Source organism: Malaclemys terrapin, chromosome 13, assembly GCF_027887155.1.
Source record: "Malaclemys terrapin pileata isolate rMalTer1 chromosome 13, rMalTer1.hap1, whole genome shotgun sequence".
Lineage (NCBI taxonomy): Eukaryota > Metazoa > Chordata > Testudines > Emydidae > Malaclemys > Malaclemys terrapin.
The window spans coordinates 37934267-37952514 of record NC_071517.1 but is presented as its reverse complement, the minus strand read 5'-3'; the positions used below and the strand labels follow the sequence as shown (position 1 = coordinate 37952514).

Below are 18248 nucleotides of genomic sequence, written 5' to 3'. Positions count from 1 at the left end.
CAGGAATCAATGCTCCAGGGGTTAACAGCCAGGGTGCCAGCTGCCAGTGATCAGGCCCACAGTAGCGTGCAGCAGAGCTGGTTCCCCTCAGCCTGCTGCCTAGCAGGGAGTGTTCAGGTCTAGGGAGCTGGAACTATGAGGAGCTGGGGCTCCTAGGAAAGCCAAGACCCAGTCGCTGCCCCTCTCCACCAGACCTGGGCACAGACCCCCTGGCCTGAAGCCGTCTCCCCTCTGCTCATTGTCGCTGGCATTGCTGACACCAGGCAGTATCTGCCACTCTGCACTGGCTGCCTGGCCATGCTGCTGCAGCCATGTCCCACCCCACAGGTGGCAGATGAGGCGTAAAGCTGATCTGGGGCTCTGGGCCCATAAGCAAGGCCCTGAGTACCCAGGTCGGCTGCAGGCCAGTCCGCAACAGCTTTAGACACTTCCAGGCAGAGGAAATGCAGAGCCCGCTCAGGGCCACAGCGTGCTAGTGATTTCCAGAGGCAGCTGACGACGGTGTCCTCATGCAGGCTGGTCTCGCAGCACAGCAGGATTGTGACCAGAGCCAGCCTAGCCCCGTCTCACCTGGCGGCTGGAGAAACTGGGCTGGAAGGGAGGGCACGCTTTGGGACTGCACGCTGAACGGAAACCTGCAGCTGTGGTGCGGAGAGGCTGGGAAGTGAACGTTACTGACAGTGCAAAGGGTCGTGCCCCGCTGAGATAAGGGAGGCAGCTGGCTCCTCTCGGAGTGACTGGCACGGACCAGGGAGGTGGCACTGCCCATGTTCACACACAATGGGGTGGCAACAAAAGCCCCCAAAGAGACATTTCTCCAAAATGGAGCCAGGATGCCGCGGCACAAATGAAGCCATAGCAACACCGGGTGCCTGTGCCCAGCTGGCATTCCCCTCCGGGGAGCTTGGTGCAGTCAGGCCGTGGGGCCCAGTGCCTGCCCACTGCAGACACGACAGCGCCCCTGGGAATTTCACAGGTTTATTTTCACTTTGTAACAAAACATTTTAGAAAATTCATTAGAAGCTGCTCCCGCAGCCCAGGCCCCCATCCCTCCACCCAGCCCCTCCTGTTTCCCACAAGCCTGCATTGAGTACTGGCATCCCCCTGCTTCTGTTCCCCCGCCCTGCACACATCTGGGCAGCTGCAGGACGGGTTTTGGCTTGGCTGGGCCACACGGCAGGGCCCAGGGTGTTGGAGCAGCAGCCCAGGCAGCACCAGCCAGCAAAAGGGGAGAAAAACAGGGTCTGGCACTGCCTGGGCACAGTCCCCATTCCCTGAGCCCCACCCCTGAGCAGGAGGCCGCACTCTCCACCCTGGGGCTGGAGAAACCATGATTGGTGGCAGCAGCTTCACTCACACTCAGTACCTGGCCAGGCAACGCAGGCCTGGCCCAGCCACCCCCATTCCTGGGCAGTGGGCAGGGGAGTGGCCATGCAACAGTGTGGAGTCTGGTCAGGGCCAGGCCAGGACCATCCCAGCATGAGGGGTGTGGGAGTCAGCGGATGCCGGTGATGTCCTGGAGGCTGGGATGTCACTCAGCAGCATGCACCCGCTGGTGCAGCAGGAGGTTGGAGCTGCGGGTGTAGCCGCGACCGCACTGCCCGCAGCGGAAGGGGCGCTCCCCGGCATGGGAGCGCTGGTGGCGAAGCAGGGCTGAGCGGTGGCGGAAGCGGCGCCCACAGTGGGAGCACTCGTGAGGTTTCTCACCCGTGTGCCGCCGGCGGTGCTCCACCAGGCTGGCAAGCTGGGCAAAGTGGCACCCACATTGGGTACAGGGGTAGGGGCGCTCTCCACTGTGTGCACGCTGGTGCGCAGCCAGGGCTGAGCGGTGCCCAAAGGCTTGGCCACACCGGCTGCAGCAGAATGGCTGCTCCCCGCTGTGTGTGCGCCCGTGCTCCCGTAGGTGTGCCAGCTGGGCAAAGCTCCGCCCACACTCAGCACAGGTGTGGGGTCGGGCGCCTGTGTGGCCCCGCTGGTGCCGCAGGAGGTTGGCACGGTCAGCAAAGGCACGGCCGCAGTCAGGGCAGGTATGGGGGCGCTGGCCAGCGTGGGCACTGCGCTGGTGCTGGCGCAGGTAGGAGCTCTGTGTATAGCTGCGCCCGCACTCCCCACAGCGGTAGGGGCGCTCACCCGTGTGCACCAGCTGGTGCCGCAGCAACGTGGCACTCAGGGCAAAGGCTTTGCCGCAGATCGGGCAGGGGAAGGGACGTTCACCTGTGTGCGCTAGCCGGTGCCGGAGCAGGTGGGCTCGCTGGCGGAAGCGGCGGGGGCAGTCAGGGCAGGCGTGGGGGCGTTCAACACTGTGTGTCTGCAAGTGCCGTGCCAGCGTGGAGCGCAGCCCAAAGCTCTTGCCGCAGTGAGCGCAAGCGTGGGGGCGCTGGCTGGCGTGGGCGCCCTGCTGGTGCTGTGCCAGGTGGGCACTCTGCCGGAAGCTCTGCCCGCACTTCCCACAGCGGTAGGGACGCTCACCGGTGTGCACTCGCTGATGCACCAGCAGCGCCGAACTGCCAGTAAAGGCCTTGCCGCACGCCAGGCAGGGGAAGGGGCGCTCACCTGTGTGCGCCCGCTGGTGCGTGGCCAGCGCTGCGTGGTCACAAAAGCCTTTGCTGCAGGTGGTGCAGATGTAAGGCCTCTCGCTCGCATGGAGGAGCTGGTGCCTTGTCAGTGTGGCACTCTGCCGGAAGCTCTTCCCACACTCACTGCATTTAAAGGGCCACCTGACGGTGGCGCCTCTGTGCCGCGCCGGCTCTGCATCAGCGCTACCTCCTGGCACAGCCTCCTCCACCCTGGCACTGCCTCCTCGCACAGCTTCTTCTGCCCCCGCAGCAGGGTCTTTGTGCCACACTCCCACCAGCTCCACATCAGTGCTGGTGCCGCCTCTTCCCGATGCAGCATCCTCTGCTCCAGCCATGCTCGCCAGCCTCTCACCTGCAGGAACAAACGGGCAACCAGGAATGAGCCATCCCCACAGGAGGCCGGCTAGGACAGGGCCCCAACTACGGCAGTCAGAGCCCGAGGCACCACTCAAGTGGCCCCGCCCCTCCCTGGAGCCGGTTTCCGAGGTGGGATTGAAGGAGGCGGTCACACTTCTTGCAGCTTTTTCAGGCTGCTGCAGACTCAGGCAGGTGTCAGCACCACCCAGCTCAGGTTCACAAGCCTTCTTTGCCTCTGTGTGGGCTGGAAATATTATTTGCTTTTTCAGTGAGAACCAAGACATGGCTCTCATATGGTTCTGGGGGCCCTGGCGCAGGTGGTGGGATGGGTACAGTGGTGCACACAGATCAGGGAAAGGGTGGTGACCACCTCTGAGAGGAGCTGGGCCAGGGGGGCTTGCAGGGGTGGATGTGGGGGCTCCCCGCTGCCCAGGACCAGTGGCAAAAAAGGATGGAAGAGGACAGGAGAGGGGCGGTTCTGTGAGAAGCTGCCGCTGAAATGCCGCCGAAGACTGGGGTGGCCGAAGATCATCCCGCCGCCAAAATGCCGCCGAATTCTGCGACGGCCGAAGCGTCGCCACCAAAATGCCGCCAAGGGACCCGAAATGCCGCCCCCACAAATCCTGGCACCCTAGGCGACCGCCTAGGTCGTCTAGTGGTTGCGCCGGCTCTGCCGCTGCCCCCACCCCTCTCAGCTGGGCTTATTTATCCCTCACCTGTTTGGGGGCCCGGCCAGCTCTCATCGTCCTCACCTTTGCTGAGATCTGGGACTTGCAGCTCTTCCCCTCGCTCCATCCAGTATTGGGATTGGGGCCCTGCTGGGTGAGAACAGAGCAGGTGGGATCCAGGTAAACACCCGCCGAGCTCAGCGTTCATCGGCTACTCGGGGCTGGCATGGACGGGACAGCCAGGAAATGCCCCTGGAAACACAAGAGGGTCAATTCAGACACAACAATCAGGGTGGAGGGGAGATGACGCCACGGGCTCCCCAAGCCATAGTGCAAGTGTGGCCCCACAGCCGCTCACTAACCAGGGGTATAAAAGCCCACTGCCAACTTCAGACTTGAACCAAACTGGCTCCGTGCAGTGCCAGGACTGAGCCTCTGAACGGGACTGGTGGGAAACAGCTGGCCTGGCTAATGCCACCCTGGGTGGTGAACACCAACTCCATGCAAAGGAGTAAGCCCGGGAAGCGCCAGTTACCTCAGCCCACATCCAGTGAGCCAACGGCCCCACCGGGGACCCCACTGCATGGGGCAGAGAGCCAGAGATCCCATCGGTCACAAGGGGCTGGCAGAGACTCCTGCGCTTTCCAGAGCAGATGGGGAAACAGACCACGGCCTTCCCGAAAGAGCCCCAAAACAGCTCAGAGCTCACAGCCTGGCCATCAGACCTCTACAGGGAACAGCTCTGTGGTCTTCTGAGCCACAGAGCCCTGAGCGTGCTCCTGCTGGAAACATTTGACAGCATCACCCCACTGGACTCGACCTAGGGAGGAAGCGCCTCACACTAATGAGGAAACCCCCCACACTCCACAGCACATCCAGGGACCCCTGCCACGGGGACAGCACCCCAACTCCTTGACACAAGGAGCATCTTCGTTCTGTGCTTGTGCAGGGCCCGGCGCCATAAGGCCTGATCTCCAAGTGGCTGTGGGTGCTACCACTGGCCAAAGAGCAATCGCCAGCTGGTGCTGCCATTGCAAAGCAGCCCCTCTCCCGACTCCCCCAATCATAGAATTGGAAGGGACCTCGGGAGGTCATCTAGTCCAGTCCCCTGCACTCATGGCAGGACTGAGTATTATCTACCATCCCTGACAGGTGTTTGTCTAACCTGCTCTTAAAAACCTCCAATGATGGAGATTCCACAACCTCCCCAGGCAATTTATTCTAGTGCTTCACCGCCCTGTCAGGAAGATTTTCCTAATGTCCAACCTAAAGTGCCCTTGCTGCAATTTAAGCCCATGGCATCTTTATCCTCAGAGGTTAAAGAGAACAATTTACCTCCCTCCTCCTGGTAACAGGCTTTTATGTATTCGAAAAATGGTAGCATGTCCCCCCTCAGTCTTTTCTTCCCCAGACTAAACAAACCCAGTTTTTTCAATCTTCCCTCATAAATCATGTTCTTTAGGCCTTTAATAATTTTTGTTGCTCCTCTCTGGATTTTCTCCAATTTGTCCACATCTTTCCTGAAAGCTGGTGCTCAGAACTGGACACAATACTCCAGCTGAGGGCATATCAGTGTGGAGTAGAGCAGAAGAATTACTTCTTGAGTCTTGCTTACAACACTCCTGCTAATACATCTGGAATGATCTTTGCTTTTTTTGCAACAGTGTTTCATTGTTGACTCATATTGAGCTTGTGATCCACTCTGACCCCCAGATCCCTTTCTGCAGTACTCCTTCCTGGGCAGTCATTTCCCAGTTTGTATGTGTGCAACTGATTGTTCCTTCCTAAATGGAGTACTTTGCATTTGTCCGTATTGAATTTCATCCTATTTACTTTAGATGAGTTTTGTCTAGATCATTTTGAATTTTAATCCTATCCTCCAAAGCACTTGCAACCCCTCCCAGCTTGGTATCATTCACAAACTTTAGAAGTGTACTCTCTATGCCATTATCTAAATCATTGATGAACATATTGAACAGAACCAGACAGAACCCTAACCCAGAATTGATTCCCCGCCCCCACAAACACACACACCCCTGCACAGACACCAGTCACTCCCCGGATGCCCACACAACCCCCTGCACAGACACCGGTCACTCCCTGCCTGCCCACACACACCCCTGCACAGACACCAGTCACTCCCGGCCTGCCCACACCCCGCCCTGCACAGACACCAGTCACTCCCTGCCTGCCCACACCCCGCCCTGCACAGACACCAGTCACTCCCTGCCTGCCCACACCCCGCCCTTCACAGACACCGGTCACTCCCTGCCTGCCCACACCCCGCCCTGCACAGACACCAGTCACTCCCTGCCTGCCCACACCCCGCCCTGCACAGACACCGGTCACCCCCCCTCCCCCCACACACACACAGAGCTCTGCACAGATAGCAGCCAACCATCCTCCCCACACACACACACACCCCTGCACAGGCACTGGTCACCCCTCCCCACCCCAGACACACACAGAGCCCTGCACAGAGAGCAGCCAACCTCCCCCCACACACACACCCCTGCACAGGTCACTCCTCCCCACCCCACGCACACACACACAGAGCCCTGCACAGAGAGCAGCCAACCCCACCGCACACACCCCTGCACAGACCCCGATCACCGCCCCACACACCCCCGCACAGACCCCGATCACCGCCCCACACACCCCCGCACAGACCCCGATCACCGCCCCACACACCCCCGCACAGACCCCGATCACCGCCCCGCACACCATACCAGTTGTCCCGGAGCTGGCTGGGGGGCTGGGCAGATCTGCGGCCTGCAGCTCTGCACCCCTCCGTGTAGCGGCCGGGGGAGCGGACCGGGCTGGCTGTAGCGTGTCCAGAGCGGCCCTGGAGTAGGCTCGGGGCCGCTGTGCTGCGCAGCCCCGCCCCGCTTCCGTCCCCTCTGCCAGTCACGGCGCCGCGGGGGCTCGGCCTGTCGTCACACCGGGAACGGGCCTGGCCGGGCTGGGGGCTCTGCCCTGGGAGAGGCTCCTGGGGAGCAGCGGGAAGGGCCCTGCTGGAGATTCCCCTCTCCCGGCTGCAGCCCGGGCTCCGGGCTCCGGGCTCCCAGCACCAGCCGCCGGGGCTCGGGGATCTCGCCGGGAGTCAGAGTCACCGCAGCGGCTGCGAGTCACTTCCTGCTGCCGGGATACAGGGAACCCGGCCATTGTTCCCACCCAGCTGCTGCTGGGTCCTAGCGATAAACCCATCGCGCTGCAGCCCCCTGCCCCAGACCCTGCTCCCTGGGGGCCCCACCGCCCCTGGGCACGGGCAGCTTCTCTCAGCGCTATGCAGGCATCCTGCCTAGAAACCACAGGATCAATGGGGGGACAGAAAGAGACGTGCAGATCCCGGGGAGAAGGGGAGTTTCTAGGGAGATGGGGTTGTTCCAGAGAATCCAGGGTGATGGGGAGTCAGGGAAGCTCTGGTAACAGATTGGCACAGGGAGCAGATAGTCAGAGCTGGTCTCTTGTCTCCACACCACACTCACTAGCTACCAGCCCTGGGCTGGAGCTACCAGCTCTGCTCCCCTAGCTCGGGTCATGGGAGCTGTCAGAGTTGTGCCACTGGGTTCTTCCGGTTACTTGTAGGTCCAGATGAACCCAGCCCTGGGCTCTATTTAAACCCCTTCATGTCTGCCCCCCTCCAAGGGATCCCCTTTGCCCATCTCCCAGCTGGCTCCCCAGTGTGGGCACTGACTGCAGCTCCCCGTCGGGCACCTGGATGTCAGCAGTAAAGCTCCTGTTGCTCTGGGTCAGGGACCGGTGCTCTGCCCACTCAGGATTGTCCCCTATTTCCCCCTCATCGTTTTCCAATTGTCACCAAAATCATCCCCCTTCTCCTGATGGCCACCCAGACAATCCCCTGCAATGTTGGAATTGATCAGATGCACCCATCGAAACAGACCAGTACCATGGAGTTAAGTGCAGGGCCTCGTTTTGCTAGGCCAGAAACAGATCAAGATATTAGACACCACTCTTAGGTTGTGGCTACTGATGCAGTTCCACTGTAAGCTCTCTAGGGCAGGGGTTCTTGCTAAAAATTTTTGGTAGCCTAAGAGCGCGGCCACCAACTCTTCCTGAGGGCCACTCTGAGAATTTTTCCTAAGATACTTAATTAACTTTAGGAAAAACAAATAAATATGCACATATCCGTGTCCAGTCATTGTAATTTATTTATGTAGGTTTTTTTTTCTTTGCAGACTCAATAATAAAAATAATTTACAGTTGACTCTATTCTTTACTGGACCTATACAGAATAGAAACACAAATAAGGTGCTTTGCATATTCTTGTCTTTTTGTAATTGTTGTTTCTTTTGCTTTTTTGGTTGCTTTTTATTTTGAAAGACTTGCTAGCTGCTGCAGGTAGTGAATTCTAACCATTAGCAGTTCCCGAGAGCTGCGAAGGGCCGTACCCAGTGGTGAGCAGGAGCCGGTTCGCGAACCGGTTGTTAAATTTTGAAGCGGTTTTAGAACCACTTGTTAACCCGTTTCCCTGCAAGGAGGGGGCGCTGTGGCTTTGATGGGCTCCGGCCAGGAAGTGTGTAATTCCTCCTCCAGCTGCCGGGGGCGCTGCGCTGCGGGAGCCATGTGGGCCGCCGCCTGGCCCTGTTGCTGCTGCTGCTGCCTGGTGGGTCCCCGGCTGCTCTGCTGGGCCTGGGCTGCGTCCTGCTGCTCTGCTCGGGCTGCTCCAAGACGCTCTCCCGGTGAGTACCCACCACCCTGCCTGCATCCAGCCCCTGCCGCACCCCCTGCCCTGTCTCCTGCCAACCCGTGCTGCACCCGCCTGTGGCCCTGCCCAAAGCCAGCCAGCCCCACACACCTCTGTCTCCAGCCAGCCCCGCACCCCCCTGCCCTACCTGCAGCCAGTCCCTGCCTCCAGCCTGCCCCACACCCCTGTCTGCAGCCAGCCCCACACGTCCACTGGTGCCCTGCAGTTCCCAGGGCAGTAACCCTGCACACCTGCTTCAATGAGGGAGCAGGGAGCAGCTGGGACCCACACATGTGCACACTGGGCTAAGGTGACCAGACAGCAAGTGTGAAAAATCAGGACAGGGGGTGGGTGGTAATAGGAGCCTATATAAGAAAAAGACCCCAAAATTGGGACTGTCCCTATAAAATCAGGACATCTGGTCACCCTAGCACACCCCCAGGGAGTGGCAGGGACCCACACATGTGAAACGGAGTTCATTTCTAGTTCAGGCCCATCTTTTTAAAAAAGAACTTTAGGTAGGGTTAACATACAGCCGTATTTTCCCGAATATGTCAGGCTTTTTGGTTCTTAAATCGCCGTCCAGGAAAATACGGACATATGGTAACCCTATTGGTACAAAAAATACATACTGTGGCACATCCCATATATCAGAACTTTTTATAGGGAACCGGTTGTTAAATTTTTGTCAGGTCATCACTGGCCGTACCTGTTAGCCTTTTGGTGTTCTGAACAATTATTAGCTATTATTCTGACAGAAAGTGAGATGGATTGGGTATGAACTAAAGATATGACAGTCTTAACTCCTCTGCTGACAAAACCTGAAAATAACCTTTTCCTTACATATGTTTCTGGATGGTACACAGCTGTACTCAGCTCAGTTAGGGCCCAGCTGGCCCTTATAAGAGGGCTGTGGGCCAGAAGTTGGAGAAGTGCCTGAAGTTGAGCAGTGCTGGGGAAGGGCAAGGGAAGCGCCAGCCTTTTACTTTGGATCTATCACCTGGTGCTAGATCAGGGGTCGGCAACATATGGCACGCGTGCCAAAGACGGCACGCGAGCCGATTTTTAATGGCACGCTGGAGCCTGCCGGGACTCCAGCGTGCCATTAAAAATCCTGCCCAGCCCGGCCCGCTCCCCCCTGCTCTCCGCTCCCCCCGTGGGGGCAGGGAGCAGAAGCATAGCCGTGCGCACAGAGTGGGCAAATGGCCCCACTCTCCCGGTACGGCAAGCCGCGGGGTCCACGCTCCTGGGCCGGAGCGCCAGGCCGAGCGCAGCAAGCTGCCGGCCCTTCTCCCACCTTCCCCCCTCCCCTGGAGCCCTGCCGCCGTGCGTACAGCGCTCTGGGGGCCGGGGCTGCGCGCTCCCGCAGGGCAGTATTTGGTTCTGCAGGGAGGCAGAAATGCTCCCCGCTCAGCCGGAGCTCTGCCGCCACACACGCAGCGCTCTGAGGGGCAGGGCTGTGCTCTCCCACGGGACAGTGTATCTGGCTCTGCGTGGAGCCTCATGGTAAGGGGGCTGGGGCCGGGGAGGGGTTGGATAAGGGGTGGGGGCAGTCAGGGGACAGGGAGCAGGGTGGGGTCCCGGGGGGGGTGGTTGGGGCGGGGGGGTCTCTGGAGGGGGCAGTCAGGGAGCAGGGGGGTTGGATGGGGCATGGAAGTCCTGGGATCTGTCAGGGGGCAGAGGGTGGATAGGGGTCAGGGGACAGGGAGCAAGGAGGGTCCTGGGGGGGGGCAGTTAGGGTGGGGGGGGGGTCTCTGGAGGGGGTGGTCAGGGGACAAGGAGCTGGGTGGGGTTGTATGAGTCGGGAGTTCTGGGGGTCCTGTCAGGAGGCGAGGAGTGGTTGGATAGGCATGGGAGTCCCAGGGGTCTGGCTGGTGGTGGGGGTGTGGATAAGGGTCAGGGGACAAGTAGGGGGTAGGGTCCAGTCAGGGGACAAGGAACAGGGAGGCTTAGATAGGGGGTGGGGTCCTGGGGGGCAGTTGGGGGCAGGGGTCCCAGGAGGGGGTAGTCAGGGGTCAAGGAGCAGGGGGGTTGGGAGTTCTTAGGGGGGCAGTCACCCAGCCCTCTCCCCTGAGCCCTGACCCCCCCACACACACACTCTGCCCTGAGCCCCGCACACAGTGATTTTGAGCATTGACTGGAAGCAATAATATCTCTCTTTGCAGAGTTCCACTCTGTGATCATTGGAAAAAAAGATAATGAAATTGCAGTTATACTTGTCTGTGAAGCAAAGCAGTCAGTGGGGATAACATTGTATTACACAATTTCAGTACATGCTTACTATTAATCTTTCATGACCATAGCATAATATGACAGGGTCAGGCATGGCAGCAAAAGGAAGTGGTGGAAGACAGGCAGATTAGCCCCAGGATAATCAGGCCCCTTTTCCGTTGGTAATTGTTCCATGTTAATTGGAACACCTGTGGCCGATCAAGTTACCTGGCAGAACCTGTTAATAGCCTCCCCTGAAGCCAGCTAGGGCTGTGTGATGAGAGCTGTGTGAAGCAGGTGTGCCAGTGGAAAGCTGCCCAGTGCAGATGCTGACAAGCACCAGGAGGGGAAAGCCACAGGTACAGAGGGAAAGGGCAGGGGAAACACTGCCCAACAGGGCAAACAGCCCTTCTGAGTCCCAGAGGTCTGAGGGAAGAAACCTCCACCAGAGGGGAAAGACTCAACTGGGTGTCTGCTCTGTGAACCCCATGCCTGGAAGGGCTACCAAAGACAAGTCTCCTCTCCCTCTCCCCCCTGTCAAGGAGCTTGGGAGGAACCCTGCTCAGGCAAGGTGTTCTGAGCAAGCCTTGGTGAATGGGGAAATTCTGATGGAGAGATGAATACCCCAGCCTGCCGCTAACCAAAAGCGTGGAACCCACCAAGGAGGAGAATGAGTTTATCCACAATAGATTTTGCTGTTTCCTAAGACTCTGCTTAACTGCCTTTCTGAAAATGGGAATTTGCCCATGTGGGGCATGTTAATATTTACCTTTTCCCTTTTGATTTGGCTTGCTCTGCCTGACAGAATGCTAGTAGCAACGACTGCCAAGATGGCTTGTACCTGTTAATACTCAAGCAACTTATTAATGTGTCACACAAAAACACATGGTAAATCATTTAAAAGAAGGCATGGAAGAGATCCTTTTTGTTACCAAAAACATGAAATAGAGTTTATAAATCTTATGTTATTAAAACTGAATATTCTATGGCGTACTTACTTTTAAAACTGATTATGCAGTGCATAGGCTTCGGTTTATATCATGGCCCCACTGAACTGCATATCACAACTAGTGTGGCTTTATTCATGTATCTCTGGTATATACCTCAAATTACTTCTGATTACGTGTTTGGATGCAGTAAGTACATACATATTTTCAGTAATTAGAGGTTTGTAGTGACAGTTCCAGGCCCTGTGCAGTCAGACATGTTTTATCACATATTCATCTGATAGTCGGATTATTGATATACTTGATATTGCCATATAGCATCACAATAAATGACCTACCTTCTCACTTGCTTTCTCAACCAAACAACGCAAATACGTATCAGTAACCTACAACAGATGATGAAAGAAGAGTTAACATTTCAAAAACATCTGTTGAATCACTCCAGTCAGCTTCCATGTTTACAGCTATTTCAATGTACGTTATCACTCAGCCATCCTTCTTGCATCAGGTCACACAATTCTTTGTCATACAAATTGATTTTTCTTACTTTGGCCTACAGTCTGTATGTAATCTTGTGGGTCATTACAAGTTTTACTGGGGAAAAAATATATATATATTACATGTGACCATTCCTACATGGAAACTGTTGACATGCTTGATAAATGGAAGTGTGTCAACAAATTCTTTAAAAACAACTGTGTAGTAAGCAATACCTTTGAGAAGCCATTCTCTGTCTTCATCATCCTCCATAACCATGTCATCAAAATCAATTGGATGACTGCTTGAAACTCCTGACACTACACACTCTTTTCCATGTGTGTGACCTCCACTTGGCTGTTGTGAGGCTTGTGAGATACGTTTCCTCCCATTTCTCCTACCTCTGAGGTTTTGACATTTTCATCCACAGCAGTTTCCTTTTCCATGTTTCTCTGTGATATATGTTCCTCACCTAATGTTGGAGGCTCTTTAAATACTTTTAGGTGGGAGATACTGTAAAATCTTGCTAAACCTTTCCCTGATTTGTTTTCTAATTGAACTCTTTTGCCCTCTACAGTGGCAATTTTGTATGGTCCCACGTAGGTAGGTTGCATCTTCCCTCCCTGTCTTGTTTTCCTTCTCGCATTCAGTAACAAGACAGTGTCACCAACCTTGAATGTTATTTCCCCATATTTACGAGTGTTAGTTTTCACATACTGTATTTGTTGCTTTTCTTGGGCATTTGAAATATTACTAATAGCCACTTTAGTTTCAGCATCACGGCTAGATTCATTTTTCATGATGTAGTCTCTGTAGTGTTCTTCGTCGAATTGCTCTAAATCTGGTGGCTTTGGAAACAAATGGAGAAGGAACTGTGTTTGTAAAATGAACAATCACAGAAGAACATATGCACCTGAAATCTGAAGGACACTTAGCATGTACTTGTCTGACAGTAGGTCTGGGAATCTTGGCTTAAAGCCATACAGTAGTCGATAGGGTGAGAATTTGGTTGTCATGTTTGGTTTTGTTCGCAAAGAAAATACGTCACCAAGAAATTCATCCCAATTAGTTGCACTGTCATCAACCAACTTCCTCAGTGCTCTGTAAAAAACAGTGATGGATTATTTGTGGGGGAAGGGGAAAGTACTGTCTTTAATGTGAGAAATTGTATGCAATCGAAAAGGCGTAAAGAGTCCATCATAGTGCAGTGGGATAATTCCTTTTACTTTAAATAAAAGACAAGTTTAGTTTCAATGTACTAAAAATTTGAAGCTATTTGTAGCTTCTGTCATAGTGCATTCCCCTTTCTATTAATACTGTAATTTCCACTGGCCTAAAATTACCTTTTGATGGATTTGTTTGTGTTTTCAGCTAGTCCATTGGTTTGTGGATGGTATGGGCTGGTCAAGCTCCGTTGTATTCCCAATTTTTGGCACATCTGTTGGTTAAGCTGAAAGGAAAAAACGTATGCCATAAACTTTCCCCTGGACAGGTTTGGTGTGTAAAAAGAAAAGAAAGAATAAAAGGTTATAGCAACTCTGATCGAGTGACCAGCGGAGGGGGGGAGGGATAGCTCAGTGGTTTGAGCATTGGCGTGTTTAAACCCAGTGTTGTGAGTTCAGTCCTTGAGGGGACCACTTAGGGATCTGGGGCAAAATCAGTACTTGGTCCTGCTGGTGAAGGCAGGGGGCTGGACTCAATGACCTTTCAAGGTCCCTTCCAGTTCTAGGAGATGGGATATCTCCAATCCTTGACATAAGATGAGTGGGAGTTTATGTCCATTTTGGCTGACAAGTGTCTATTAAGAAGAACTCACAAGGACAATGAATCCCATGTTCACTGTCAGCTATCTGTGATGTGAAAGTGTGGTTGAAGACATAGTCAAAAACAGAAATAAGTATTTACCTCATTATTGAATTCTGACCCACAATCTGTCAGTATTCACTGTGAACATCCATATTGCTGTATGAATTTGTACATTTTCTTTGCCACCACAGATGCAGACTTATTTCTAATTGCAAATGCACGAACCCATTTTGTAAGATAGTCTGTGACTGTCAGTATATATTGCTATCCCTTCTTTGTTGCCGGTAATGGGCCCATTAAATCCATTCCCACCAATTCAAAGGGATGACTGACCTGTATGAAAAGGAACAATTCAGAACAAAAAGACAAAGAACAAGAAAACTTGTGAGAAAGATGATATAATAATAAACGTGCAGATTTATGGCAGTGCATGGAGCAATACAGCTCATAGTTGCACTATGTTGTGCCACTCACATGCACTGAATTCCTTGGGAAGTAAAGGCCTCACTGTGTAGCAATTGCAAAAATGCATAATGCTAAGCTATTATCTTGAACTGTCTATTTCTAAGATTAAGAGTTTTCCAGGGCAGAGAATGAGACTTGATAGAATGTATAAGCAGTCCACACTAAGAACATTCCTAATGCTTTGACAATAGAAGGAAGGTAAAAGGAAATTCTGAAGAACGTTTGTAGGTGTGTCAGAGTCCAAAACTCACCTTTATGCTTTTCAAGGTGATATCAAGATGTAATTCCTTGCCCACTTTCTGGCAACGTGGACATCGTGAAACCTACATAGTGAAGACAGAATAATAGGATGACATTAAATGTCTTTTATGACAGTATTATTGCAAAGTAATTCTCCATTTTGCAGAAAATGTATAATTACTGTTCTTTACAATGTAACTGTAAAACTGGTATTAAAAATATAAAGTAAATATTACAGGATTTAGTTTTACTCCAGTACGGACCCAATCGGCGATGTCATTTGTCATCCCAGGCCAATAGTATATTTTGTTCATGGTTATTGTTGTTTTGACTATTCCTTGATGTCCACCCCGTGCACTGTCATGAAATAGTTGAAAGAGTTCTAGGGCTTGTTTCATTGTGTGCACAACAACCAACTTTTTTCCTTTGGCATGATGGAAAAGTGTCCCATCTGATCATGAAAGAAGATGGAGAAATGAGTATGACATCAACTGCTGCACTTAAGCCAGATGTGGGCAAGCTACGGCCCGTAGGACCCTCCTGCCCAGCCCCTGAGCTACTGGCCTGAGAGGCTAGCCCCCGGCCAGCTCCTCCACTGCTGTTCCCCCTCCCCCACAGCCTCATCTCACTGTGCCGCCATGGCCTGACCCAGTGCTCTGTGCTGCGTGGGGACAGGGAGCGAGGGGGGTGGATGGGGCAGGAGTCCCGGGGGAGGGGGACCGTCAGGGGGTGATAAGCAGTTGGATGGGGGAAGGGGCCAGGCCACGTCTGGCTGTTTGGGGAGGCACAGCCTCCCTAACCAGCCCTCCATACAATTTCGGAAACCCGATGTGGCTCTCAGGCCAAAAAGTTTGCCCGCCCCGACTTAAGCAGTTATCAGATATTTCATAAGTCATAGATTCATTATAAGACACATGCATATACAAGAAATCTGAATACAGTATGTGTCATCCTGCCTTTAATAGTGGGTGGGTGTGATTTCAATATATGACTATAAATAGATGTTAAATAAACATTTTAAACAGCAAGTCACTGCTCAATGAACAGTTATGGGCTTTGGTTTGTAGGATACACTGAATGACATACTTGAGAAATTAAGATAAAAAAAATTAGTCTGTTTTGCTAATATCTATATTACATGAAACTGAGTGCAGAGCACAGCACACAGAGCCAACTGGCTGCCCGTGAGCCTAGGAGCTGCTTCTCTTAGGCTGACCAGACAGGCCTCAGAGGAAAGTGCGAGCCCTAGAGGCAAGACAGCAAGTGTGAAAAATCGGGATGGGGGTGGGGGGTAATAGGAGCCTATATAAGAAAAAGACCCAAAAATCAGGATAAAATTGGGACATCTGGTCACCCTAGCTTTTCTGGCACTGCTGTCGAGAGGTGCACAGAGCCACAGAAGGCTTGGAGTCTGCCTTAGCCCTGCTGCAACGCCAACTGGACTTTTACCAGCCCAGTCAACATTGCAGCCTGGAGCTGCTGGGGTCCCTTTTCTACCGGGTGTTCTGGTGGAAAACTGGACAGCTGGCAAACCCAGGTGGGGAAATTGCAGAGTGTGTTGAACCAGAACAAGGATTGCTGTGGGGTTTGTATACCGACACAGAAGCGGGACTGAGGAGGCCCTCTTGCAGTAGGCAAAGGAAATGTGAAGAAAAGTAGTGATGCTAATCCTGGTCCCAGTTAAGGTAAATTGAACACTTCAGGTAAACCCTGTGTTGGGCGATCAGGAACATCATGTATATACTGAAGAATTCCATTGCAGAAAAATAATTGCTTACCTTCCAAGGAAAATTTGGAAACAAATGTACGCAGGTTGAGTCTGCCTGATTCATTCCTTCTGGATATGTGTTGTTCTTTTATAGGCCAATACACGTGCAATCTTTTCCTCAAATGATTTCACTGAGTATTGATCACAGAAGAGAACATTACACGCTGTTAACATTCACAAAATTGAGCGTGACCCTGTCCAGCTCCCGCTCCCGGCTCTGATTCCCAGGTGCCACCGCCCTGCCAGCACCGGTCCCAGAGCAAGAGAAGCGTGTGACTCAGCGCGGGTCCCTTTAAGAGCTGCTGGTGTATGGCTGGCAATGGAGCGAACTTCACGGCCAGAAGCAGCAGGCGGCAAACCGGGAAGGTCCCCGAGCAGCACATGGAGCCGGAGCCCAGCATGGCGGCTTCAGCCTAGGGAGGCCCGCTTGCACCCGGTCCCTGCCTGCCTCTGCCCCACGGGAGTCCAGCCCCAGACCTGCTCTGCGCCCTGCCCAGGCTGGGGGTAGACGGATGGGACTGGGATTCAAACACGGCCATTCTGAGGGGATTCAAAACTGGGCAGGTTGCAGAGCTATGTGCATGAATTCAAAGTATTTCCAGCTAACAAAGTCTGGCAGCATTAGATCCATGGTAATCACATTTCATTTGAAATAATGAGAATACCTGTAATATTTTAAGCTTTCGTGGACTACAGCGAAAGCTTATGCTCTAATAAATTTGTTAGTCTCTAAAGTGCCACAAGTACTCCTGTTCTTTTTGCGGATACAGACTAACACGGCTGCTACTCTGAAACCTGTAATATTTTAACTCAGTAAATCACAGTAACTCGACAGGAAATAGAACAGCACAAGAATGAGAATTTTTAAAAAAAGAAGAAGAAGCACAAGCAGGGGTATTTGATGACACGGTGCTATATATTTGGAAAATGTTATATATCTATGGAAACCCTCTTCTTACCTGCCTTATCTGCCATACTGATGTTTAGACCAGGGAATTCCTTTCCTAATCAAGGTGTTGGTGAAAAAATCAGATTTCTGATATTCTGGAGAATCTGACATACTTAAACCCATGTAACACACATATCTCCATGATCACTGGCAGGAAAATCTTTTAAAATCAAAAGCAGGCATTTGAACAAAACACCTCATAATCATGACAATTATTAATGAGATAGGAATTTCTGGATAAAATGCTTTTAAAGGAAAGAAACCTGGGCAGCAACTAGATTTGTCAGTTTTTCTCACCCCAGTGGAGATTACAGTCCTTCGTAGACAGGTTTGTTCCTTCAACCTGGGCAAATCTCCTGTGTTGTACTCTTGTCTTCTTCTCAGTGTCTTGGTTGCAGGATAGGTAGCAAAAGAGTCTGCTATGTCACCAGACTCTCTCTTTTCTATGATCAGTTCATGTGCTTTTAAAACAAAAGTCCAGGAATGGCTGTGTGATATTGGTGTCTTTGTTAAAGCAGGGGCGTTTACAAAAAAGTCATGCAGGTGAGTGACTGCATTCTAGCTCAATGGCTGGACATTGGCTGGCGATCGGCTAGTTTATACCCCGGCTGGGCGTTGGTTACTTTACTTCTTGTTGTCTTTGGTGGGGGATCATTGAAAGACTACTTTCCAAAGTTACAGCATGCTTTACTGACCAGCATACAACACAATTCTCATAACTTCATCTGCATTAATGATACACATATATGAATAGAGAACTGACTTTCAGCAGATCATAACCTTTCCCCTGATACCTTACAAGGTAAGATCACAATTCTATGAAAATGAGGAATATGGGGTACACTCCACCAAGGTATAGAATGTCACAGATTCCTGTGAAACTTATGAATCCTTGAGGGGGCCACTCAATCCTTGAGGGAGCCACTTAGGGATCTGGGGCAAAATCAGTACTTGGTCCTGCTAGTGAAGGCAGGGGGCTGGAGGCTGTGGCAGCAAAAAAAGCCCCTGGTGGCCAAATTTGAGAAATGCTGCTCTAGTGTATCAGCTGGGCAGTGGGAGAAGCTTAAAAAAAAAAA

At 52.7% G+C, this 18248-nt stretch overlaps 1 protein-coding gene across 1 annotated transcript; it reads right to left on the bottom strand.

Moving 5' to 3' along the window:
- Nucleotides 1–872: 872 nt before the first annotated feature.
- LOC128847252 (zinc finger protein 501-like) lies at nt 873–6489 on the bottom strand. Its single transcript, XM_054046641.1, has 3 exons — nt 6331–6489; nt 3686–3751; nt 873–2928 (listed from the first exon to the last, which is right to left on the bottom strand). Exons 2-3 carry the CDS (start codon nt 3726–3728, stop codon nt 1532–1534), a joined length of 1440 nt encoding a protein of 479 aa, XP_053902616.1. The 5' UTR covers nt 3729–3751; nt 6331–6489; the 3' UTR covers nt 873–1531.
- Between the last annotated feature and the right edge of the window lie 11759 nt (nt 6490–18248).